Raw genomic sequence first — 26,870 nt, 5'->3', positions numbered from 1 at the left:
AGAGGTTGGTGCAGAGGCGGAAGCCTCAGGGGCAGGAACTGGGTCAGTGAGCACCTTGGCCGTTTGAAGAACTGGTCCAGGTAATTCCAAGGATGGCAGGGCTTAGGCACCTGTTTATTGGCTCAGAGGAGCTGGAGAGAGAGTGCAGATGGAGAGCGTGGAGTAGAGGATGAAGCCTCAGGCACAAGAAGCGGGTCCAAGGACTGATCCAGGTCAGTCATAGAAAGGCAGGGCCGCTCCTTTCTCTAAATAAAGCCTGTAGAACAGCTTTGCTGTGTAATTTGTTGATCTCCAAATGGGAGTTTTAAGGAGTACCAGATCTCACAGTAGACAAACCCATTGCTAACAGTCTGTAATAACTCAGGGGGGTAATTTACAAGAGGTCTGCTCTACCAGAGCGTCACTTTTAATGACTCCGGTGATGCAGGCCTCTCAATTATATGTAGGCTCTCTGGTTTTAGGTTTAAACCTATAATAACTGATAAAACCCCATGGAAAGGGAAATAGCCTTCATCAGTGTAAACATATAAACACTGAAAAAACACCTGCACAACCACAAACTAAATGCCATTCAAAGAAAGGAAAAGGAGAGTGAAGGAGTCATTTTTTTTCTTCCTGAAGGGGCCAATACAAAAAAATCTGGGCTAACATTTTTCCGCTTATGTTTTGTTGTTTATGGATGTCACTAAAATATTGTTTCTTCTTCCTTTTGCTTTTTACAGTTTTGTGGTCTTTGATCTAAAGATGCAGGGTTTAGAAGCATGTTTAGGTCTTGTTTAATTATGTTATAAACCGTAGAGAATCAGGAAATCTCAAAATAATACTTGATATTTTGGCTGATTTTAATTCTTTCACTGATAGGTAAAATGGCTGGTTCATAAGAATCTTTCCCAATATGTACTATCACATTTACCCACAGAGAATGGGTAAAACCCTTAATACACCAGCCCCCAGTTTCTAGTGAGTCAGTATTGATAGTAGGTGAATGGCCAACACCTCAGTCTTTAAACATTTAATGCAAGGTATAGTGATAAGTATATGTGAAAAGAGTGCTATCACAAAGCATCTGGGATAGTGGTGAAAACATGACACCAGACTTCTGGAAAACATGAAATGCAATGTCACTTGGAATGCTGCTGCAGAAAGGTTCTTTCCAAGTTTAACAAAGATTGGCGTTACATTGTTTATATTTGCAGTGATCCAGCTACATTTATGAAAAATGTGTGTGATGGTCTGTCAAAATCGATACCTGAGCTGAAGTGCTTCCCTGTAGGATGCCACTTGGTAGATGGTATGCTGAAAGCATATTTACAGTCTTCAGTTAATGAAGAATGCTTTTGACTTTTTAGTCCATCTGGTGCACGGTTTTGTTATGTACGGGAACTAAAAAGCAAATACTTCTCATTTTGTGCTTTGTGTGGCATCAAAGCAAGAGTCATCCCAACTGTGTCACTTAGCTGATGGTTCTCAGTACAAGGGGCTGTGAATACTATATTAACCATGTGGCAACCGTTTACAGAACTTTTGCTGAGTGATGATGCCAAAGGCAAGAAATCTGAGGATCTTTCGTCGCATATTGATAGTGATGTGAAAAAAAATACACTCTACTGTATGCTTAGAATTTTACAAGAAAACATAACTGATGTAGTGGACATAATAAAAAAATCTAGAGTCTGCCAACACCCTTGCCTGACAAGTGTTCAGCATAATTGGTGAGAAACATCTCCTTGAGAGTGGACCTCATATACACTGTACATACATGGTCTATATACCATGCACTATCAGTGCAGAAAGCAAGCAATAATAAAAGCAAAACATTCCATAAATACCGGAAAAACACTGTTTCTGTTGTTTTAATGGCACAAACGTGTAACCACTGATAACCACTGTTTTCTTAAGGTATTAAAATCACTTGAAAACACTGAAAAAACCCCACCAGAATTTACCAAAAATAGAAACTGAGAACAGGAAAGCCTAATTATTTCTAAGAGGCAGCGCAAAGCCACCCTACATGGCTTTACATGGCCTTATATATTGGAATAAGGCAAGGCAGCGCAAAGCACTGCCTTGCCTTACTCTGAGTCAAGAAGGCGCTCCATGGGCATTGCTGTGGGTGTTTCTGCACAACACCCATGGATTTTGACACTGCCCCAGATTGACAACATCAGAGAAACATGGGCAGCACCAAAACTTATGCATCCCCTGAGCAGGCATAACAAGGAGAAATGCTTTAATTTCTCCTTGTTTTTAACTCTTTCCACATGTGCAGCATTCTGCATCACACATAGAAGGAGGAAAACGCCTCTCATAATTGTTTTTGTGCAGGAAGGTGCCCTTTCCTGCACAAAAATAATCATGCCAACAACACAGACACCCTTGCACCATGGTGCCAGGGTGCCTGCATTGGCGCTCGGCTACAAATTGTGCTCCGGCACTGGCTGAAAGGACAGGAATGCACCGTATCTTGTAAATATGGTGCATTCCTGCCCTTTCGAATTATAGTAGGGCAGCGCAGTAAAATTACCTTCAGTGCTGCCCTACACCTATTCTTTGTGAATGAGGCTCTCATTGCAATGTATGTCAGTGACCTGGAATTTTATTAAAAAGCCCAAGGTTATAAAATAAATCTTAGATGGAAAGTGATCATTAACAATATCTGTGTAAGAATAGGTTATTGCCTTATGCTATGGCCTGTGCATCAAAGGCAAAAATTGAGGTTAATAGTATCTGTTTGCTGGAGGGAAATGCTTTTGTCAATGTCGACCAAAGATCTACAATAAGTTTTTCTGGACTTGACTTGGATGCAGTCAAAGATCCCCAAAGCATTTAATTATTTGTTGCAACTAAAAGATCACAAAGGGCAATGTTTAAGCAATCATTAGCCCTTAATCAACCTCCAACGCCCAAGTATGATAGCTTAAATTTGAACAAATTGCTGATAGCCCTCTGCAGGAAAGCAAAACGATGTCTATCTAATGCTATTCTCTGTTATGTGGTCATAAAAAGATGATAGAATCACAGTAGAAAATGTATCAAGAGTTACTCTGAGGTGATAACCAAGGCTTTCCTTTCTTACCAGCTAAATGCTGTAATATCTACCAAGAATCATCAGATTGCTTGAATTCCAAGCTTTAATGGTCACAACATATGCCTGCCCAATCTGGCAATATCTCAAGATTGCCTGGACTGCCTGTAAAAAAGATTCTTGCTTGAAAATTTGAGGTCAGTGTTACCTCCGTTACTTATCTGGTAGTTGAGGTGATGTACTTGATAGCCTGTGACCCTAAAGGGGCTTTTAAGTGAACCCAGCCATTTCAGCGACCTATTTGGACCCTGTTGTCTAACAAGCTGCTTTCAGTGCTGTGATAGCAGGGTCTTGACATGGAAGCATTTTAAGCCCAATATTTATGAAAGGCTTATACACTGACCATAGGAATATGGACATAATCGAACTGCTCGACTGTGACCAGAAGCCTTTGACTAAATATCTGTTACTTAAAAGACAGGGTGGCAGACAATGATCTTAATATGCTCAGATGTGGGTTCCTTGTTTGCTGCAACACTGGATTTGAGCTAGCCTGGCTGATGAGGGGTGATGCTCCAAAACCGGTGCCAGGAATGCTTGTTACGGGTTCAGGGAGGACCTGGCTTGGTAGTTCGGGCTGGACTGTTCCCATGGGGAGCTGGGTCAAGACTGAATAGCATATGGCGAGGTCCAAACTGGGGTGACATGGCTAGCAAAATTACAATAGATTAAACCCAGATCTGTGACTGGGGTTGAGTGTTTGAAAGGTTTCAACACTCCATCCATCATTTTATTTTGTGATGTTACCATCATGACTCCATGCAGGTGGAAGCACAATTGAATACTTTGCAGCCTTATGGTCTTAAATAAAAAAAAGCCTCAGTGAACAGCTGTGCTTCTTTTTATGGTCTGATTTGACAGTGCAGCTGTTGCCAGACCATTATGTGAGAATCACCAGGAGTGGGTCTTTGGCTCCGCCCACATGTTAGCAGCCAGGAATACATGTTTTGATGAGGTAGACGTTTGTGCTTCCACAAAAAAGTGCTTGCCCTCCATGTTTATGTATTCATCTGACTGAGGTTTAACTTTCAGGGGCAAACTCATGAAGCTGTAATGCTATTAAAGTGTCCTAGATAATTATATCCTTTATGGGTTTTTTTTCTGGTAGTAGCACAGATGCAGTCATTAACCACATACATTTTTAAGTCAGGCTTAAAAGTGCAAAGTCACCTGACCTAATCTACACAACTATTATTCTACAATTCTGTAATTCCACACAAATACATATTGATTTTGTTAGCAATGGTGTTTCTGGTTGGCTAGGGAATGCACCTAAGCCAGGCAGAACCCACCACTCTAGTCAGGGTAAGGGAGTAACACACCCAGAATAATCCCTGCTCATCCCCTTGGTAGCTTGGCAGAGCAGTCAGGCTTATCACAGACGCAACATATAAAGCATTTGCGTAACACACACACACACACACACACACATGCACACGCACACACACACACCAGTGACACACTAGGCACACCACAAAAAGAGACTCCACACAAGGTCATGTAAAAATATCCTTTGTTTTATACATAAAACACATTAGACCACAATCACATAAATCACTTTGCCAACCAGGCAATTGTCATGACATCACATAGATCACACAATCACCTTGCCAATAGGCAATGATAATAACAGCATAGGTAGTGCAATGGGGTAAATACTCATAGATTGCACACGTTATAAAACCACCCCATCACTGCACACATAAGGTGATGCCGTTATCCTGACAAATACAAGGCATAACAACATACATCCTAACATCAGGGCATAAAATGCAGCATATTACCACATGGATCATTAAGGTTGGGCATGTTTTGCAAATCCTGGCAATGTAAACCAACATACATTATAACATCAGGGCACAAAAAGTAGCAGATTATGACCAGAACATGTAAATCCTAAGCACTGTGCCAAAATTATTAAGAGGTTACTCGCTATCCTGATAATGCTGCATCACAAACAATATGCATTACTTCATCAGGGAATAAAATGTAGTAGTAACCTCCATCAATCATCATCACAATTGCCAATACAGGCATGAATCACAAAAGATTTCCCATTCGAACCTAGGGTGCAGTGCATCTGGACTCATATTAGGTATAATATGGTGGTTAGGGATCTCATGACAAGAATTGCATTCACCAGAGAATCTAAGGCACAGGAAATTCTGTGCACCTATTTCTCATTGTACGGTAATGCAGGCAACCCAGGGAACCTCCACAGAGGCTTACCCCATGTACTAGTAAAGGGAAACTGATGCCTCCATAGTTAGCCCCACCGGGAAACACACACAAGGCCAGGAGAAGAGGGGAGACCTCGCTGGGTACCCTACGCAGGGAAATGCCGGAGATGGAACAGAGTCGCCTGTGAACGCACAGTGCGGTTCCAGAATTGCCAAACCATCCCAACCAGCTAAAGAAGACCACTCTCATGTTGGGACAAGTCTGGGACACTCCAGGCCCTCCCGGCCCACCAGTGGGATGCAGGAGTTCACCCCCAGCGAAACCAGAGTCACCCGCGAACATGCGGCACAGCTTTAGAGATGCAAGCTGTACACAGGGGACACGCACACGCTGGTATTCTCCTGTACCCTACCCGGCAGGCTTCTTTAGTGCAGTGGCAGTTTTTGCACTTGCTGAGAAAGGTGCAAGGAGCAAGCAATGCACCGTGATCCCCACCGAGATCTCCTCACTACCGATCCAACCCAGCGCCTGACACGCGTTGGTCACTGGGAGAAAAGCACATGCTGCTTATCCTAGGAGTTCTACCAAACAAAGGGGTTGGGCTCCTAAAGTCAGTCAGGCTGAGCCACCAGAAAAGTATACAACACCAACAGTGCCACAACCGACCAATCCTTTCAAATTCACTTCTGTCGTGACCACTTTAATCAAAAAAGAAATACACCATCTATTTTTTATTTCCTTTGAGTATAAAAAGTCATCATACAAAATACTGTTGTTTTACACAAAGGAACAAATGAAAAATTAAATCATAGATATTTTACCCATTCACCAACAAAAATCACAATACAACAGTGGATACAATCACAGTAATTGTAAAGCAAATTAGAAACATATACAAGACAAAAAACAATATAAACAATACAATACAAAATGCTAGTTCTTATTTTCAAATGTCCAAGAGCATAAACCTAAAAAACAGATTATTTCATATGTATGATACAACAGTATTTTGTATGATAACTTTTATACTCCAAAAACATAAAATAAATGGTGCCGCCTTTATTGATTAAAGCAGTCACGAATTTAGTGAATTTGAAAGGATTGGTCAGTTGTGGCACTGTTGGTGTTGTATGCTTATCCTAGGAGATCACACACCACGTGCTTCTCCTTTGGGCCAAAAGCCAATCCCCAGTGAGGCGCTCTCCACGCACTTCTCCTTCTGGAAGTAGACTTGAAGTTAAAGCAGGGAGTGGGAGACACCACCCAGTCGCTGGAGAACACTGAGGCACAGAACAAGGCACAGGCAGGCCAGCACACAGGGTCACTTGGCAGAGTGGCAGTCCCTTCAGCCACCGAGCAAGGGGCAGGTTAGTCCCCCAAGCCAGTTGTCCAAATTGGCGTTCCTCCTGGCAGCGTCACAGTTCCTTTTGGCCAGGTACTGTCTGTTTAGCTAGCTGCATCTGATTACAAGTCCCACACAGTGTCTCCCATCATGGAGTCACAGCCCCTGTACTTATACTCCCAAAGTCCTTGTTCTGGGGACACTTCAACCAACTTTTATAAGTGCACAACACCCCCATTCAATCCACAACCATGGCTCAAGACACACTGCAGGGGGAGGAGACAGCATTGTGAAAGGCAGGCCCAGCCCAATTGTGGTGCAGGTGACAACTCCTCCACGACTCTAAATGCAGCCCAATTATGAGTCACCCAGGAAAGGCAGGACACACCTCAACCCCCTTGTGACTGTCTACAGTAAATGCACATCCCCAGCTCTTGTCAGTCTAAACAAGACATTGAATACACAACCAAACCGGTCACAAAGAGTCATAGGCACACAGAAATGCCCACTTGTAAAAGTCGCATTTCTAAAATAGTAATAACAAACCCGCTGTCACGTATAAGCAGGATTTATCACCACTATTCCAAACATACCAAACATTACCAAGCTACCCCTTTCATTTCAGAAATTACCACTGAACACACATATCAGGAAATTCCCAATGCAAACTTATGAGAGGAGCAGCCTCACAGCAGTGAGAAACCAAATATGCTGTTTGTCACTACCAGGACATACCAAACAACAAAGGCACATATCCTACCTTTTACGTACACAGCACCCTGCCCATAGGGCTACCTAGGGCCCACCTTAGGGGTGACCGATATGTAGTAAAAGGGGAGTTTCAGACTTGAAAAACATTTTAAGTGCTACGTCACTGTGGCAGTAAACTGCACAAGCAGGCCCTGCAGAGACCTGAAACAGGTTTAAAAGGCTACTTCTGTGGGTGGTGTAAGCAGCGCTGCAGGCCCACTACTTGCATTTAATTTACAGGCCCTGTGTAGATAGTATACCACTATACAAGGGACTTACTGGTAAATGAATTATGCCAAACAGTTGTAGACCAAGCTTACCTAGTTTACAGGCGAGAGCACATGCACTTAAGCACTGATCAGCAGTCGTAAAGTGCCCAGAGTCATAAAACCAACGAAAACAGGTCAGAAAAAAATACAAGAAGAATCCAAAACGTTTGGGGATAAACACGCAAAAAGGGCTAGTTCCAACACATTCCCATGCTATTTACTTATTATGTTTCACATTACCATACAAAATTACTTTAAAGCCAGACCTAATTGTGTTGAGAATGCTTGTTTGACTTTTCTGCCGATTTGCTTTTCATTGTGCGGATCAGAACTCTACTACCACTGATAAGAGACCTGGGATCAGATCACAAATCATTTTTGACTGATTTTATTACATTTCCCTGGTGACAAGTTAGTCAGTTCTTAGGGAAAATACCTATAACCACCCTATTATGAAAGCAGATTATTGGAGGTGGTAGAGTCTAACATATTGTGTATATTAAGGCAGACAGAATGCATCACAACACCATGACACCATAGTACCATAACACTCCATAATCGACACAGTTCAGCACAACAACAAACCTCAACATACCAACACTGCACGCAATAATAACACAACAACAAATCAAAACTATTAACCGCGCCGTGCTGAAGGTTCGCTGACGGAGTGGTTCCGTCATGCGCACAGCGCGACCGAAGCGCATGACGGAACCACTCCGTCATAAGCAGCGATGAGGTTAAATGCATGAAGAAAACAACAACAAAATGAGTGTAAAGAAGACACAAAACACAAATAAACAATACAAAACCCGAACAAACCAGCACAACATAAAAAGACAGCTAATTCAGCAAAATAATACTCCAACACCAAACAACAGAACTGCAGTTGCATAATGAGAGGATTATGTTATTGTCCTGTTGGCATGGTATGGCACTGTAAACTGTTGTGTTAATACCTTTGTCCTATTTTGTTGTGTTGTGTTTTGTAGCACATCGTTGTGCTGTTGTGAAATGGAGCTGTTGTTGTGCATGATGTTGGCACTCTTTTGTGTTCCTGTGTTCTGTTGTCTTGTTTTTTGTTATTTTGTGTTATTATGTTGCTATTTGTTGTTGAGATAGGTTTTAGTTCTATTTTTTTTTTTCGTTGTTGCTACATTGCATTGTATTTCGTTGTCTTGTATTGTGACTGTTGTGTTACACTATACTTTGTTGTTTTGCGCTATGTTGTTTCTGTTGTGTTGATATTATGCTTTGCATAATACTAATGTGTTATACTGTGTTCTGTAGTCTCTTTAGAGATGTCAATAAATGCTCCTAAAATTTGAGGCAAAAGTAGCACATTCCTTTAAAGTTCCAGTGACAAACAACTATTTAGTAGTGCCTAAGGTGGTAACATATCGCTGCTCCAGTTCTTCAACTATTCAAGGCTGCAAAAGGCCCAAGACCATGACAGAGCATGTGCCTTAAATTAGCATGCCACATACTCACTTTATGATGTGGCGCCTGCTCTGGATTACAGAATGAGTATGGGTAAGGGTGGGGTGCAGTTCAAGTCAATCAAGATTGCAAATGGTCCAACACAGATATATGTCCTCCTGTCACAACTATTCTTCCTTTACAGATCTGATTTATTTTCTGAGTTTTAAAAGAGTACACTGTCAGGCCCTAAATTAGTTTTCAAACCCCAACACTGTTAATCTATGTGGATGACATCTTAATCTATGTGGATAACATCATCAATGTTGACCTAATCAATGTTGATTAAACTCTTGTCAGCATAAAACCGAAGGCCTGATGTGAAGAAGCCATTAAACAAATATGATTACCATGTACTACAAAATGATTTGGAACAAAATGTTTCTTCATATACAGTATAAAAGCTGTTTAAGGCAATAGCGTTTCATAGATGCCTCAATGACACAGGTGGTGAAAGGGAAGGGCTTCAGTTGCTTTAAACACAGAATTAAGACATCATGGCTCTGTGTACCTGAATAACTGACTTATTCGGTAAAATATGGGTTTCTGAGATTTCAGCTCAACCAAGCAGGAACACATGACATCCTGGGTTGTCTTGACAAGTGCCAATGAGAACGCATTAATAACTATGGGCCATATGTAGGAAGCCAAATTGCGATCGCAAATGCTGAAATTCGCCGAAGTTCAGCGTTTGCGATCGCAATTTGGGCAGTGTGCTATGTAGCACACAAAAACCCACACGCAAAATAAGGAATCGCAAAATTTGCGATTCCTTATTTTGCTAATGCATTTAAGGAATCCCAGATTGCGATTCCTTAAATGCAATGTAGGAAGCACCCAAATTGTGCGAATTTGGCTTAAGGAATCGCATATTACCACCAACTTTAGGTTGGTGGTAATTTGCGATATCTTTGAAAAATGCACTTTTTTGCATTTTTCAAAGTGCCATGTGGCGCACATACATGCCCTTAGCGCATTTATGTGCGCCACATGTGCACATATGTTTATTTCAGGGGTGCAAAAGGGTGTCCTATTGACACCCTTGCAACCTTGAAATTGCATTCTCAATTTGCGATTCTCTAATTGGGAATCGCAAATTGAGAATGTCTTCCTATTCATTCCTATGGGCCTTCTAGCCCATAGGAATGAATGGCAAGGTATTCCTTATTTGCGAATCTCAATTTGGGATTCGCAAATAAGGAATAGGTGGGAATCTCAAAATATTTTGCTAATCCTACCTACATTGCGTTTTACAATTCTATAATTGCGATTCCCTAAAAATTGCAATTAGAGAATCGCAAAACACGTTTTACCTACATATGGCCCTATGCTGCTAAGATAAGGAAACCTTTTCTTAAATTATGTGTTTCTGCCTCTTATCTCATAGACCCGAAGAAGAAATTATTAGGCCCTTTGCAATACTTGATGTGCTTACGAGGACAATTAGTGATCAGTGTCTGTTTTTCCTCCTTCATCATTTGCTTGAACATTCCCAGTGTACAACAAAGGGACCTAGTTCTTCATTCTGGTATGCATAAAATAGAAGGTCAAGCGGTAAAAAATCAATTGCCTGATACTGATTAAATTGGGTTTAATGGAAGAAGCTTGGGATAATGGTAGAATGATTGATAGAAGCTGTAGTCGCTCCTAAATCAGTTCCAAATCCTGCTTGACTGTGGATTGGAGACACACAAATGGGTGAATGTTAGAACATTCCTGGAACTTAAACCTTAATGTAAGACTAGAAGAGGTGATACCAATTTAGGGCCTAATTTACAGATTAGATGTTTTTACTTTGTTCATCAGGGTGAGGGAGGACATAGCATTTGCCACTCTAATGGATAATGGACCGCCATATTTAGAGATCACCGCTGGTCCGGCAGTGATATCCGTACCTTCAGAGGAAACGATTTCACAGGTTTTCCTCTGAAGGTACCAAAAGGTTTGGTGGACGGTCACTGTCAGATTTGACGGCTATGCACTAAGCATTTTGTTTTCCAAAAACAAACTCTTGAAGAGTTTGTTTCTTGTTAAAAAATAGCTAAAGACCTCACTCCCAGGGAGCTTTATTCCTGGGTGTGAGGTCATTATTTTATTCTGGTTCTCCCACGCAGTGACAGACAGAAAAATGTATATGAGATCATCAGCCTTAAATAGGGCTGGAGGTGTGATGCTCCCACTCCAGTGACTTGAACTCCATCAGGCTGTCGGAGTAAGCTTTCCTTCTCAGCCAACTAGGCACTGTCAATGGAAAGCTGACAGTCTGCCCAACTCTAAACAGTCATGTTTGTAACAGAGCACCCAGTCCATGAAATTCTAAAGCTGGCCCTTAGTCTAAGAGGTTAATTTATATGCTCCCAGACTCATCAGTAGGAACAGAAAAACTGCAGCAAGGACACTCAAGAGTCCCATCTCAAAAAGTACTCAGATGAGCTAAAAAGTGATGAACTGAAATGTGTCCATAGTAATAATATGTAGCTTGAAATGATTAAGCATTTCAATTCATTGCTTTGTTGCTTCCTAATTACTCAGAACAGATTGTTTTCCAAGTGTAACTCAGAATATCTGTTCCCATGCATTAAGTTGAAATACACAAACCATCCAAGAATTGTAGGCATACAGCACACAACAACAGCAATCCACCACACTGATGTGATTTCCATGTTATCTGCTAAGAACCCAAACAGGGTTTGGGTGGTAGCCAAAGGCAAGGGTGGTAATGAAGAGAAGTGCAATTAACAGCTGTTAACACATAACAGCATATGGGCATTCCCCTTTCATCTCACCGAAAAAGGAAAACAGATTTTCCCACAGTCTCTGCCATCTCCATGCCAGTTTTGCTGAACATAGATTATAAGCTAACAAAATTAGTTTGTTCAAGCATTCTAATTATTCTGATTGAACTGAGTGCCAATATTTCATACAAGGTCCTTACCCATTATCTTTTGTCTTTTATTCTTGCTATAGCCTCTGTCATGTGCTGGTAGGAAATGTACCCAGCAGAAGAAACTGGATGTGCTCCCTGGTGGAAGAGTGGGCAGTCTGTCTCCTGGAATCTAATCATGCCATATTTATTGTGTTGTATTTTATTGTAACATTTTACAGCACTGCCTACCACTGGTGAAGCCCATAAGTGATGTTCTGGGCAGGTGATTTGTGCCCAAACAGTCACAGTAATTCTCCCCAGCACATATGAGAGCATGACATGAATTCATAACAATAATAAGAGTCTGCAAATATGCAGCCTGAAAATGAAAGACACATTGGTATTTTCTGCACCATTGCATTTAAGATTGTTACATAATTCATAATTCTTTTGTCACACTTGGGACCTGATTTAGAGTTTGGCGGACTGGATACTCTCCTGCGAGCACGACAGCAGTGGCGGCTCCTCTGCTGAGGCGGAGGAGCATCGCCCCACTGCTTTTAAGCAATGTCACTAAAGGAAACATAAAATGATAATAGCAAAGATATTATCATTTTATGTTTCCATGTTGCTTTGCCGGCGGGGCTGCTCTGCTCTCGGAGCAGGGGATTGGAGGAGTGGTTTGCCCACTCCAAGTGCCCAATGACTGGCCCACCATCTGGGGCCATCCAAAACAGTCATGCGCACTTCACATGTTCTCCATACACGCTGCATTAGAGCCTGTGTGGTGAACATGCCCAGGCCCCCTGTCACCGTCCGAGTAGCGAACCATGGAGCTCAGACCAATAACAACACTGCATTGCAGCATTGTGATTGGTCAGAAAGCCTTAGTGCTAACCAATCACAACACTGCATTGCAGCGTTGTGATTGGTTAGGACAGCCGTAGTGCTAACCAATCACAACACTCCATTGCACTGGACCCTGGTTGCTTCCTGGTTCCTGTTCGGCACCAAAGGAGTCCTGGTGCAGAGGAGATATACGGTGGCGGTAAGGTAAGTTGCTATTTGATTTTTATACATTGGCAGACATTACATTTTCCTTAGGAGCCCCTGTTTGCTTGTCAATGAAAAACGTCATCTGACTGCCTGATGGAATATGGCCATCAGAGCAAGGGTGTTACACTTCCCGCCCAATATAGGCTGGACAATGCAATGTTTATTTTTTCATATCGCCACCTTCAGGAAAAACCTTTCAGAGAATGACAGGAAAAAAACAATCATAAACACCTTCCTATGATAAAAAACTAGCAGGCATGAGGATCATAATTTTTTTTTTCTGGAAACAAACTTCTGCTTTGTGAGTTTTTTTGTAAAAACAAAATCTTGGTAAATGTTTGGAAAATGGCCTTCAAAACCGACAGCTGAAATCCATCAGCCTTTCTTTACATAGAAAGGATCCACAGTGACGGCGGTTCTCTTCAATGTAAAGAGATGACCACTGGTATGTCAGTCATCTCTAAATGTAGGTAGATGGTATTCCATCCGGGTGGCATGAGTAATGTCTGCCACCACCCTGATGAATGGTACTCTGTCCGCCAAACCTTATATCAGACACAGCAAGCAGCTATAAATTTTCCACCACCAAGTGGGAAGTAAGAGTCTGTGGAGATTTCTAGAGCCTCAGGGATGTACGTCCAGTGCTCTAAATACGCTGGTGACTGCCAGAGTTGAACAAAAAAACAGACACTGAGCCAGTGCCCTTGAGGGCCCTAATTGGGCCACACTGCTTTTGTCTTTTGTAGAGTATCAGACACTGAACTTACAATGCAACGGGGTCATCACTGAGCCCGACCCTTTTCAATATCTACATGGCCCCCCTCGCAGCCATCGTCTGACAACATGGCCTCAAAATCATATCATACGCTGACAACACCCAACTCATCCTCCTCCTCACCAAAGGCCCCACCATCGTCAAACTCAACTTCAAGAAAGGAATACATGACGTCGCAGTCTGGATGACCAACAACTGCCTGAAACTCAACGCCGAGAAGACAGAAGTCCTTGTCCTCTGTACCACCCCTTCAGCATGGGACCGCACCTGGTGGCCGACTGCCCTTGGAAGCCCACCTACCCCCTCAGACCACACCAAGAACCTCAGCATCGTACTCAACTCATCACTCACCATGAACTGACAGGTCAATGCCGTCACCTCCAGCCGCTTCAACACCCTCTGCATCCTCCGCAAGACCTTCAAGTGGATCCCCCCCGAGTCAAAGAAGACAGTCACCCATGCACTCATCACCAGCAGACTGGACTATGGAAACGCACTCTACGCTGGCATCAGCAAGTCCCTACTCCCCAAACTCCAGACAATTCAGAACACCGCTGCCAGACTCATCCTCGGCATCCCCCGGCACAAACAAATCAGCCAGCACCTACGAAGACTTCACTAGCTCCCCGTGGAGAAAAGAGTCACCTTCAAAATCCTTACACACGCCTACAAATGCCTACACAACAACGAACCTAAATATCTCAACAACAGAATCAACTTCCACGTACCCAAAAGAAACCTCCGATCTTCCAACCTCACAATGGCCGAAACCCCGCACATCCACAGAGCCAGAGCAGGCAGAAGATCCTTCTCTCACATTGCAACCAAGACCTGGAATGAGCTACCGACAGACATCAGACGCGCCCCCTGCCTGACCACCTTCAGGAAGACGCTCAAGACCTGGCTCTTCGGCTAAACAGATCTATGTCCCCCCCCCCCCCCCCACCCCCCACCCCCTTCAGCGCCTTGAGACCCTCACGGGTGAGTAGAGCGTTTACAATTCCCCTGATTGATTGAGTGAACGTCACCAGAAATCTCCTTTGTGACACAAGGAGGAAGCTGCATGGTTGATACTGTCATTATTTACCATTGGCCTAAGATACTGTTTTGTTTAAATTTACTTTTGTAAATGTTTTATTGCTTATGGTCTAGGATAATCATGCTCTATAAATTGTTTAGTAGATATCTTGTATCCGGCTGCTTAAGATCTGTTTATGAATTTGTAAGGGGGAAGTTCTGTGTCTCCCATTTACTAGCCTGGACCCTAGTTGCATGGGTCATACTTCTTGTGGTGGCTTATTAGATATACTTCTTAGGCTGCTCCCTTTTAAGGCTCACCTCTTCAATGACATTTAAGGCATTGTGTGTGCCCTAGTCTGTGTGCCCTAAAACAAATATGATAACCCCACGCATCAAACATACAGGTAAAAACAGAACTGTGAAACCACAAATCATATAAGTGTCATAGTATTTGAAAGAGTCAATTTGCATTGTGCAGGGTATATGAAAGAAGCAATATGTCCAGGCAAGCTACTTTGTTAAACATTAGTGATTCAGTTCTACTCACTAAAACATACAAAGCACACCTTTATGAAATTCTGCATTTCTACTCCAACACAAATATGAACCCATGTAAGGTGTTTCTCAAGTATCTGAAAATGTATTGTTTTATGTTTTGCAGCTTCCTCACCTTTTCTGTGAAATGATCCATTTTGTAGTTTGGGCATTGAGCGAAGTGTGACTCAGTGGTGACGAGACAGACCGTTGACTGTTGACCTTCTCCAGCTGTCCATAAAATGTCTGTCAGTGATGCTGCAAGGGCTTTTGCCTGCTCCTTTTGACTGACTTCACATAAGCTGCATGCAAGAAAAAAACAAGCATTGGCAAAACCAATTGCTCCAGCCATTTCATGCGCCAAAGTGTTTCTTATTCTTGATTAAGTTGGTGTGTGTTGTTGTGTGGCTGGGTGAGTGGATGAATATAAGAAGTCAAAAGATGGAGGGATGAGTGAGTGCCTGGGTTTGTGATTGTAAGAGTAAGGAGCAGAAAGGTTTGAAATGATAGAAGGCTATCACATGCACAGAACAGAGAGTTGTATTTTACAAGTTGTTAAATGACAAAAAAAATAATATTCGATTGACAATTAAGAGCTTCCAAACAATTATATTGTGAAATACTGTGCAGTTTTAAAATCAGTTACAAAAAACATATGAAAGCTACAAAAATTGTTAAGGCTAAATAAAGTGAAAAAAACAGTTCTGGCACTGAAGTAGGCTACTTTTTGTATCATTAGGTGCGATGACAAGCGAAATACTGTCCCTCAGCTCGAAGAGAGCTAGCTGCTGACATCCAATGTAATGGAGAAACCACAACGGCCATGGTGGATTCCACTCTGGTGATATAGCGAGGGAAGCAGATCATCCAAATTAGGAGATGGAAATTCCACCAACAAAACTCTAAATTAACATGCACGTTTTTCACATAACATATACATATGCCAAGCCTTTGGTTTGTATGGGATATTATTGCAATTGAAAATATATTTAATTAAAAAAGGCGCTATTATTGAACGTCAGGAAGCATCTTACATCATTTATGAAAATTCAACATCCATCACACTGCAACTCCTTTCAAGAGAGTTATTAGCTTACCTATGAAGATGACCATGTAGCTCATTGTTTTTGACAAACAGCAAGTACTTGATGATGTTTGCCTGAACCGCCATCTGAACTGCTCTTGCACCTCCCTAGAACAACATAAATGCAAACATAGTATAGAGTAAGATTCCCTCAATTATAAAGAGGCTGTTTCATAAAGGATAATTGTGCCCTTAAAAGCTCCTACTCTGACAACAGATGAGTAATATGGACATTTTCACAAAAGGTAAAAGAAGCGCAAATTTGCAAGAAGTGTTGATGTGAAAAGTTCATGCATAGCTTAAAATTAAATTAGAAGAAGAATGAACATACAAAGGGGAGTTCTTTTAAGAAAATAATGAAACAATCCACATTATTCTCATCAGTTTATTTGACCATGTGTATTCATTGATCAACTTGCAGGAGTCCCTGTGGCAAAAAATGATGTTGTTTTTGTGACCCAAATATGTGCATGCGCATTTAAGCCAGACATAATTTACATATAATTTACTAACATTATGAATAAATCACTCAAAATAGCCTTTCAAGCCTCTGGACCAAATACGTGAATGTAATTTATATTTTCAAAGTTAGCATAGCTCGGTTCCAAAATTCAGATAGTTAATTAGCATTGCACAAATTTTAATTTCAACTCACATTTGTCACTGCAAATCACAAGATACACATTGTGTGAATTTGAAAATCGTGATGGAAAGGCAATGGCAAAAGGGCATTCCATCACAGAGGCAGCCTGTACTATTAGCGGGGGGGGGGGCGGTCGAGGCACAAACGTACAAGTAAACTTTCACTTACACTCATGTATTCACACATGCACACACCAACACACACACACATCATTTTACAACACTCGCTCCCATATATTCATGCAACAAACATTTAAAATAAAATCATACCTGCGCAGCAGTGCCTCGGAGATCCCATGAGGGCTGGGAAGGCTGGCTTTCCTCACTGGCTGACCAAGGCAGCAGGCCCAAGCCTTAATCATTGGCTGATGTTAGAGCAGCCAATGAGGGAAGGCAGCAGTTCCTCACTCGTCACAGAGTGCAGTGGGGTGAGTGAGACTACTGACCCCTCCCCATTCTGTGACAAGGTGTCAGTGATTGACACTCAACCATGGGCACTGTAGGGCTTAGAATTGATTTGCCAAGGTTCGAGGCAATCAGTGACACTCTCCCTTGTCACAAGTGGGAGGGCGTTGAGGTGCTTTGTCAGGCTGAAGATGCCACTCCCACAGGAGCTGTGACTTCTTCAGCCCAGCAAAGTTCAGCTCAGGTAGCCTGGAGCCTGAACATTTAGCGCATGTCTAGCTCCTGGCTGCCTGACCTGAAAATAAAGAGTGTCTGTCAGACTGACCTTTGCTGAGCCTGACAGACTGTTACATTCTGTGTTGTAGTTTAAATGCTGTTTTGACATTTAGGTTATTGTGTCTTTAAATGCATGCGACATGTGTATCTTTGCTTGGGGTTCTAAGTTCTTTCAGAACTTTCTTGATGTAGCATTCCACTTGGTTGAGGCAGTTGTATCTGTCCTTCAACTGATATGGATGCATGTAGCCGTGCTGGAATAAAGCTTCATATTTAAAGAGTCCTTGGATCTGTTGGATTTTAATATTGGCGACGACTATTACTCCTGCCTTCAAGCAGCACGGGAGCGGAGTGTAACCCACGAGGAGTATTTTCTAACGGAGATATTATTTATAAAGCAGAGCCTCGTCTGATTATCGTTTTCTGGTCGCATCTGGTGCGGTGTGTGGCGTGTCCAAATTGTGCATTTTTCGGAGGTCGACCAAGGTGTTAGCGGTGAGTTAAGACTCTACATAGTGGAGTACCGGCATTTTTTTGAAATCCTTCGCTAACACACTCACCTGCAAAGAATCCTCGGAATTCAACCTTCGACTTCTTCGAATCCTGCCTACGACGGGAATGAGCATTCGGGACTTTAGCGCTTGACATCATCGCGCTAACGTGAGTACGTGTGACGCACAGCGGCCATTTTAGAGGTTGGCATAGCAACCATCAGTCTTCTTACGGAAACACTTGTACTTCAAGAACGCGTTAAGAATTATTACGCGCAACGGAACAATTACATTCGGAGGCCATCGGGCATGAATACTTTTGGTATTTGACATTTTTTTTTTAATACAAATTGATTTCAAAACGTGAAATGAGTGAGTGATTATATACTTTGGTAACTAAATTTGTATTTTAAACCTGTTTGCTTCTAAGCCAGTTGGGTTGTGTCAATATCACATTACCATTTTATTTAAGACAACATGCAATTTGAAGCACCAGATAAATTTTTACAAAAAAAAGGTGACCCTCCTATTCCTTGGCCGAGATGGAAAGAGGAGTTCTTTACATACATGAAGGCTATTGATGGGGAGCGTATGGGTGCAGAGAGGAAAAAGAGCATTTTGCTGCACTGTTTGGGTTCTGAAGGACAAGAAATTTTTAGGGCGCTACCCCAGATAGTACCACAATTGGGTGAAGGTGACAACATGAATACATATGTGGAAGCTCTAACTAGACTTGAGAAAAGATTTAAACCTACTTCAAATATCGCAGTAAACAGATTTAAATTTTACACAAGGTCTCAAAAGGATGTCGAATCCTTCGATGATTTTTTAACTTCTTTGAGGTCTTTGAGTTTACATTGCAACTTTGGAAATATGACGGATGAAATGATTCGCGATCAGATTATTGTCCATGTCAAGAACAAAAAAACTCAGGAGAAGTTATGGGTCATGGGTAATCCCAGTTTGGATGAAGCAATCGCTGTAGCGAAATCCACTGAGCTTTCAGAAAAATGGATGGTGGTGGTTAGTTCTAATCCCAACAAACAGTCTACAGAAGAGGACATTTGTGTGGTCAAACCAAAGAATGAACCTAAACCTGATACGCAGCAAGGAAAATCTCAATCTAAATTTGGTGTCAGTAAAAAATATGAACCATCGTCTAATGTCATTGCATGTTATAGATGTGGAAGCAGAGCTCATATTGCTTCTTTCCAAGGATGTCCTGCGATATTTAGAGAATGTAAAATTTGTGGTAGGAAAGGACATTTCAGCAATGTGTGCAGAGACAGACGTTATAATAATTACACACGCACCTCGACTCCCAGCAGCTCAGACAGTTACAAAGTTACTAGTGTAAATGATATTCAAGATTACAACAGAGGGCATGTTGTGTCTATATTACAGTATGGTACAGGGAAAGAAAACATGAGTTCTCCTAAATGTTTGTTTCAGATTTGTGGAGTGGATGTAGATCTCATGGTGGATTCAGGTTCGCCATGGACTATCATAACTGCACAATATTTCAATGAAAGGTTGAAGAATGTATGTGATTACAATGAATTACAGCAATCTGACGTATATGCTGAAAGTTTTGATGGTTCAAAAATTGAAATGGAAGGTTTTTTCAGGGTTCCACTGCACTTTGGAGGAAGAAGTTCAGTTATCAAATTGTATATAGCTATAAAAGGGGTTAATGTCCTTGGATGGCGTGACCAGTGGAAGTTGGGTGTAACCCTTAACCCACGTGCTGAAAATCCAGTTTCACTGTGTGACGATTCTCTTATGGGTAAAATAGCCACACTTAATGTTGACATGGAAAATTTAGATAGGGAAAAGAGATTGGTTAAAAAATATGATAAAGTATTCTGTGATAGGTTAGGTAAACTGAAGAACTTCACACATAAAATAGTGTTGAAAGACAACGCCCTGCCCGTTAAGCAAAAATTAAGGGGTGTTCCTATCAATATTAGAGACGAACTCAAAGAAATGCTTAAAGATTTGTTGGATGAAAACATTATCGAACCGATTGAATCGTCTGAGTGGGTTTGTGGTAAATAAAATCTTCTTTACCGGACTGAATTTCATACGGAATCTTAAAATAAAGTAAAATAGCTCAGAATAACAAGAGGCAGAATCCGTGGTATAAGAGTTTTTCTAAATGGGCTTTATTCCATCAAAAATGGCCGACTCGAGTCGCGGCCTTCAGGTTCCGTCACCACGAGGGTTCAGGAAGTGAAGTACAATACTTTATTGACAAGAAGTAACTTTTATAGGTCATACATTTACAATGAAACAAATGCAAAAAGGCGTAACAATTGATAAGATAAATTAACATAGTGATACGTAATCGAAACTAGGCGTAATAAGGAGCAAAAAGAAACATGATTGGCTCTGGTTATCTTACATAGGTGGATCTATACGATAATACTTAACATAGATGCGCGCGCAGCAGTATGACGTGTGATTGACGTGCAACTAGGGGGTGAAGGGGACTTGACATTTAGCTCTACATGTGGAGACGAGAAGTCTGGGGGGTCAAGTCAACCTAATCCCAAATCATATCTAACATCCTATGTTTAGAGAACTATGTTATCCACAAGGAAGGACTCTCGGACAGAATCTATTCTATACTAACTGTGTGTGCGTGTACAAGCGTCTAAGTGCCTATATGAGATGCGAGGGGCAGAAAACTTTCCATGGCAACAGGGCTATGAATCACTTGCAGGAGGACGGAAAGACTGAGTCCTTTGCTTGTGAGCTAAAGGAAATGTTTACCTAAATCACTAGACAGGAATGCATTGGCTGAAGAGCAAAATAGATAATTCGAAGGTGAAATACAGCTTCTTGGCAGTCAGGCGAAAACTGGCCGAGGCAGGCACCGTTAGCTGCACAGAGAGTAGGACAAAGTTCATGGATACAGATGCGAGCTCAAGCTGAAACTGTCAGAGACAGAGAGCAGGGAAAGGCTTTGAGGACAGAATCGGGCCTACTTGCCTGAACTGTAAAAATGGAGTAACTTAGCCATATAAAGTCGGTGGCCTTTCATACTTAGGAATCGAATATCCAGCCCATAGATGGCGGATCTGACAGAGAACATGCCGACGGTAGACACACATATGTTTGCGTCTCAGAAACTGGAACTGGAGAGAACATACATGTACTTGTAACATGCATATAGAACCGTTGGGGTCCAAGATAGGGGACATAACTGATCAGGAAAATCCACATTTCCACATTCCCTCCTTGTCCCCTACTTGCCCTTCAAGAGATATCAATCTTCATCATTCCATCGATTTGCTCATGGAGCATCATTTCTTCTTCCTTCTTCTTCCGGCATTTTGAACGAGAACTGTGATATGGAATGCATGATGTGGCACACAGACCACAAATCGCTGGTCCACATTGCAGGCATAAACAACAACTGAAGAGCATAAGAAGGCCAATACCTAGGAAGGATAGAACTCTCCATCCCCAGGCTGATATCACACTCCAAAACCACCCGGACCACGTCCAAGTGCCTGGATTCTCGTGTATCTGGCTTACAATCTTATGAAGGCGTGTTATAGCTTTATATACAGATGGCGAATTTTCTGGTATGAATATGCAGCAGCTGGATCCGATGACCCTGCAAGCTCCGCCCCTATCGGCCAGGATGACGTCAAGGACAAGACGATTCTGGAGAACAACAATTCTCATCACTGATTGTTCCTCTGTCAGATTGCCTAGGGCGGCTATAGTCTCGTTTACTACAGCTTCAAGAGTCTTGGTGAGTCTGCGTATCAGCTTACTATTTGATATTGTACCGATATAGGGAAAGATACCTTTATTGAAATCTACATACTTGTCCCATGCCGTCTCAGTATAATCGACAACTGGGAGATCTCTACGCTCTCTTTTGTGTACCAAATGAACATTTCGATAATAATCAGGGGGAGCTAGGAAAACAGGTGGCAAAAGGAATGCTATGTAACAGGTACCATCCCAATCTAGAGGCAGACGCATATATGCCGTCTGACCACATATAAAGTAAGAATGGCGAGAAGCTCTAAATGAAGATTTACCTTGATCACTATATTCTATTGTAGTAACGCATTGGCTATGGCCCATATGTATGGAACCAACTTTTCTCACACATAATTCACCCTTAACTGGAAATACTGACATAGTGGGCAGAATTAGTTCAACTTCGGATTTGACATTCAAAATCATAAGATTAGGCGTAAAATTACCTAATTTATACACTTCATTTTCTAAATCAGTTCCTGTTCTACTGGGGTGACCCTCCTTATTAGGGTGACAGACTTTGAATAAAACTAGATTCAGATTTCCCCATATCCAATGTTGTTGATAAACTGCTGTGTCTGGGTCTATGGAATTTAATAAACTAAACCATGCTCCACAGGAGCCATTGTGTGTGAACGGATGTGGAAAGAAAGGCAGAACTCCTTTGTTATTCTGATAGGGAGGGAGTCGGCCACACACCCAACAATTTGTGGCATTGCTAGTCTGATGGGAATGATGTAACATACTAATGAAGGTGTTATTGCGCAGCGCAAGTCTATAAGATAATTCATGTGGCGGTAGGTCACTAAAAGAATGTTCAGCAGTAATATTATAAACATGTCTAGAAATAGGATGATATATGTGCAAAATCATACTCGTAATGATTATTAAAACACTCAATGAAAACAGAATTAATAATGTCCTCACACAGTAGCTACGCAGTGATTTACAATACGCCTGTCGTTTCAACATTTCTCTGGTATTTTCTCTACTCAGGTCCAAGGGATACATGTCAGAGACAATTCAACCGCTTCACCTTGGAGAGGACTTAAACAATCAAATTGCTCGACTGTTTGGGCCTAAGTTTTAATTTATAGTTCTGAGAGTCATTGTTTTCAACAAAGGGAAGTTTTGAATCAGTCTGTGAGGGAGTGCAGGGCACAGTGTCTATATCCGAGGATAGTCCATGAAATTTCTTAACGTGGCTGGAATGTACCCATCCTTTGCGCCCCTCAACTTTCACGGCTGTTCTTGTGGTCAGCAGGACTAGCTTCGGTTCTTTCCACCTGGGCTCCAATTGGGTTTTCCGATCGAAATTCCTCACAAACACCAGATCCCCCGGAGCAACGTCATGGGGTTTCACCTCGGTGTTGTCAGGAAAAGCTGCAGCTACCTGTGAACGACAAGATTGTAGTGCAGACATCAAGGAAGCCAAGTAATCTGTCAGCATATTACAATTAACATCAGTTATTTTACGTGGTATAGGCGTCCCCCACATATTTGGTGGTCTTCCGAAGATCACCTCATACGGGGATAGCCCTGTTCGAGAGTGTGCTACCATTCTTATGTAAAATAGTGCAACTGGTAAGGCTACTATCCAGTCAACACCTTTCTCCTTACATATTTTAGACAGTCTGATTTTCAGAATTTGATTATGTCGTTCCACGAGACCTGCTGCCTCGGGGTGTCGGACACAGTGGAATTTCCACTGATATCCCAACAAAAGTGAGACATGTTTCATTAATTCGGATGAGAAAGGCTGGCCGTTATCTGAATATACAACACGTGGTAGCCCGTACCGTGGGAAGAATTCTCGAACTAACTGTTTGGCAGTAGTCGGGGCCGTGTAATCTGATACTGGGTACGCCTCAGTCCATCGGGAGAGAGCGCAGACAACTACAAGAACATATTTGAATCCTCGACATCGTTCCATCTGGATATAATCCATTTGGAGCACTTCAAAAGGATGATCAGGAGTCTGGAATCCACCCTGTTCTACGGGAACACTTTTTCCCGGGTTGAACTGACAACATATCATACAGGTACGGACCTTTTGTTTAGCTGCTGCTCGTAAATGTTTATTGAACCAAATGTGTTGAATGCTATCTAGCATAGCTTTTTCTCCTAAATGCGCCGGGCTGTGAATTGTAGCTATAATGGCTTGGACCATAGAGTCAGGAAGAAACCATACAGATTTCTCCTTCGTCATCCATCCCTGATCTGTCTGGATCCCTCCTAGTTCAGTCCATTTCTTTAATTCTTCTGCAGTAGCATGTGTCTGTATGTCAATTACGTCAAGTGCGGGATCCTTAATCGTCATACACTGTGTTGGTGCCTGAACTATTGGCTTTGTCATGTCTAATGTGCGATTCTGAGCAGTCTGTTTAGCTGTTCTGTCAGCTAAATCATTGCCTTGAGAAATGGTATCAGTAACCTTCGTGTGTGCTTTACATTTCATAATCGATATAGCAGTGGGTAGATGTATTGCATCTAACAAGGCATGAATGAGGGGTCCGTGCTGAATGTGGGCACCATGGGAGGTTAAATAACCTCTCTCTCGCCACAGCACGCCGAAGTCGTGTACAACTCCGAATGCATAACGTGAGTCAGTGTATACATTAACTTTCTTATTTGTGGCTTGAATACAGGCTTGTGTTAGAGCAATAAGTTCTGCTGCTTGGGCTGACAAAGTATCAATACAATTTGTCTCAATAACTTTAGTGTCTGTTGTGACTGCATACGCGGCCACTAAATCTCCTGTACTTGTTCTCATGCACGATCCGTCTACATACAACGTCAGGTCTGGATCTAACAATGGAACGTCTGTCAAGTCTTGTCTAGGTTTCGTCTTTATTTCAATGATTTCAACACAATCATGAGCTAGTGGGTCTGTTCCAATTACAGGTAATAGTGTAGCAGGATTCAATGTATTACACCGTCGGATCTCTATGTGTGGTTGAAACAATGTCAGTTCATAACCGGTAAGTCTTGCTATGGTCAAGTGTTGTGTTTGTGTTCGGTTCACAAGAACCTCTACTGCATGTGGTACTTGTACTGTCAATGGATGTCCTAATACTATGGCATCGCTTTGTCTGATTGCTAAAGCTGTCGCTGCCACTGATTTCAGGCATGCAGGCAAAGCCTGAGCTACGGGATCTAATGTACTGGAAAAATAAGCACATGGTTTGCGTGATCCTGCTTGATCCTGAGTGAGTACTGACAAGGCAGTACCTTCGCGTTCTGTAACAAAGAGTGTAAAATGTTTGCTATAACATGGTGTTGCTAAAACAGGTGCTTGACATAGAGCTTCCTTTAGGCTTTCAAAAGCTTGTGTATGTTCCTGAGTCCAAGGGAGAACAGTCGATGTGGCTGCCTCCTGTGTGGTTAACTGAATGAGTGGTTTTGCTAGAAATGCGTACTGAGGGATCCACTGCCTACAATATGAAGTGAGGCCTATGAAAGCCCGCACCTCCTTTTGTGTCTGGGGTATTGACATGTTAGCAATTAACTGGATGCGATCTGGTGTAAGCTGCCTTCCCTCCTTGGACAGCGAGTGACCAAGATAAATAACTCGCTGGACACAGAATTGCAGCTTAGAAGGAGACACCTTGTGCCCCTTGTCCGCTAGAAAATGTAGAACTGTCAGAGAAGCCTTTTCACATTCAGGTTCGCTTCTCGCGGTGATCAGCAGATCATCGACATATTGAAGCAGTGCAGTATTGACTGGCATGTGGATACTGTCAAGTTCTCGTTTCAGTGCTTGGCTGTAGATGCTGGGGCTTTCTGTGAATCCTTGGGGAGCGCGTGAGAATTTAAAGCTGCGCCCATTTAAACTGAATCCGAACAAATATTGGCTTTCCGGATCTATTGGGACGCTAAAAAAGGCATTCTTGAGATCAATTACAGTAAAGAATGTTGCTTCGGAATCAATTGCTGTCAATAATGATGATATATCAGGGACCACAGGAAATTGTGGTACAATGCACTTGTTTAGTTCACGCAAATCAATAACCAATCGGTATACTGGTGGGGCAGTAGGATCAGTTCGTTTAAGAATCGGAATTATCGGTGAATTACATACATTGGAGTCTGTTTCTACAACTACTCCCTGGGCAATTAGCTCATCAATGATTTTCAGCAAAGCCACTACAGCATCATGCGGTAACTTGTATTGTCGCATTCGTGGTAGTACCACTCCTGCTTTCAATGTGACTCGGTATGGTGTAATGTTCATGCAGCCAACATCCGTAGGGCCTTGTGCCCATAGATGTACTGGTAAAGTCTGTAGTCGGGGATCCATGTCCCTAGACACATAGTGACCTTTAAAATCACGTAGAAACAACCTTACTCCTTCCGGAGAACAACATATTATGGCTCCTAGTGCTTTCAGAGTTTTAATTCCTAACAGATTTTCTGGGCATGATTTAGTAAGCAGTAAATCTGTAGTTCGTGTCAAAGGTCCTATCGTAAGTGGTAGAGGCTGTGATACTTCATTAACAATAGGTTTTCCTGAAAAACCAAGGGAAACATTTTGAGAGCCTGAGAGGGGTGCCCCTGGAACTTCACTACGTTTTATAGTTGTTCGACTTGCCCCTGTATCGAGTAAGAATTTTCTATCTTGACCTAATAATTCACTATGTACATAAGGTCCTTCTTGATCTACAGGAATCTCGATAAGTGGTAAGTCAACTTCCCTCTCTAGGCTTGTTCATGCGTAACGCTGATACTCAGGATATTCATACTGTGCAGTCTGATACATTTGTCGTGTTGTGGTTTGTGTGGCAGTAGCAGGCAACGGTGGTGCAGCTGGCACAAACTGTATGGGTTGCTGT

General features: G+C 42.1%; 1 protein-coding gene across 2 annotated transcripts in view; it reads right to left on the bottom strand.

The window, feature by feature from the left end:
• MINDY4B (MINDY family member 4B) overlaps positions 1-26,870 on the bottom strand; it is a 312,806-nt gene that overhangs the window by 82,357 nt on the left and 203,579 nt on the right. For both annotated transcript variants that reach the window (XM_085633533.1, XM_085633534.1), the window contains exons 6-7: positions 16,455-16,549; positions 15,494-15,659 (exon numbers count right to left, since the gene is read on the bottom strand). In XM_085633533.1, coding sequence (XP_085489659.1) covers positions 15,494-15,659; positions 16,455-16,549 — 261 coding nt within the window. The remainder of the gene's footprint in view (positions 1-15,493; positions 15,660-16,454; positions 16,550-26,870) is intronic.

This window comes from Triturus cristatus, chromosome 11, assembly GCF_964204655.1.
Source record: "Triturus cristatus chromosome 11, aTriCri1.1, whole genome shotgun sequence".
NCBI lineage: Eukaryota > Metazoa > Chordata > Amphibia > Caudata > Salamandridae > Triturus > Triturus cristatus.
The sequence above is the reverse complement of the archived record's forward strand: the minus strand, read 5'-3'. Positions and strand labels throughout refer to the sequence as shown.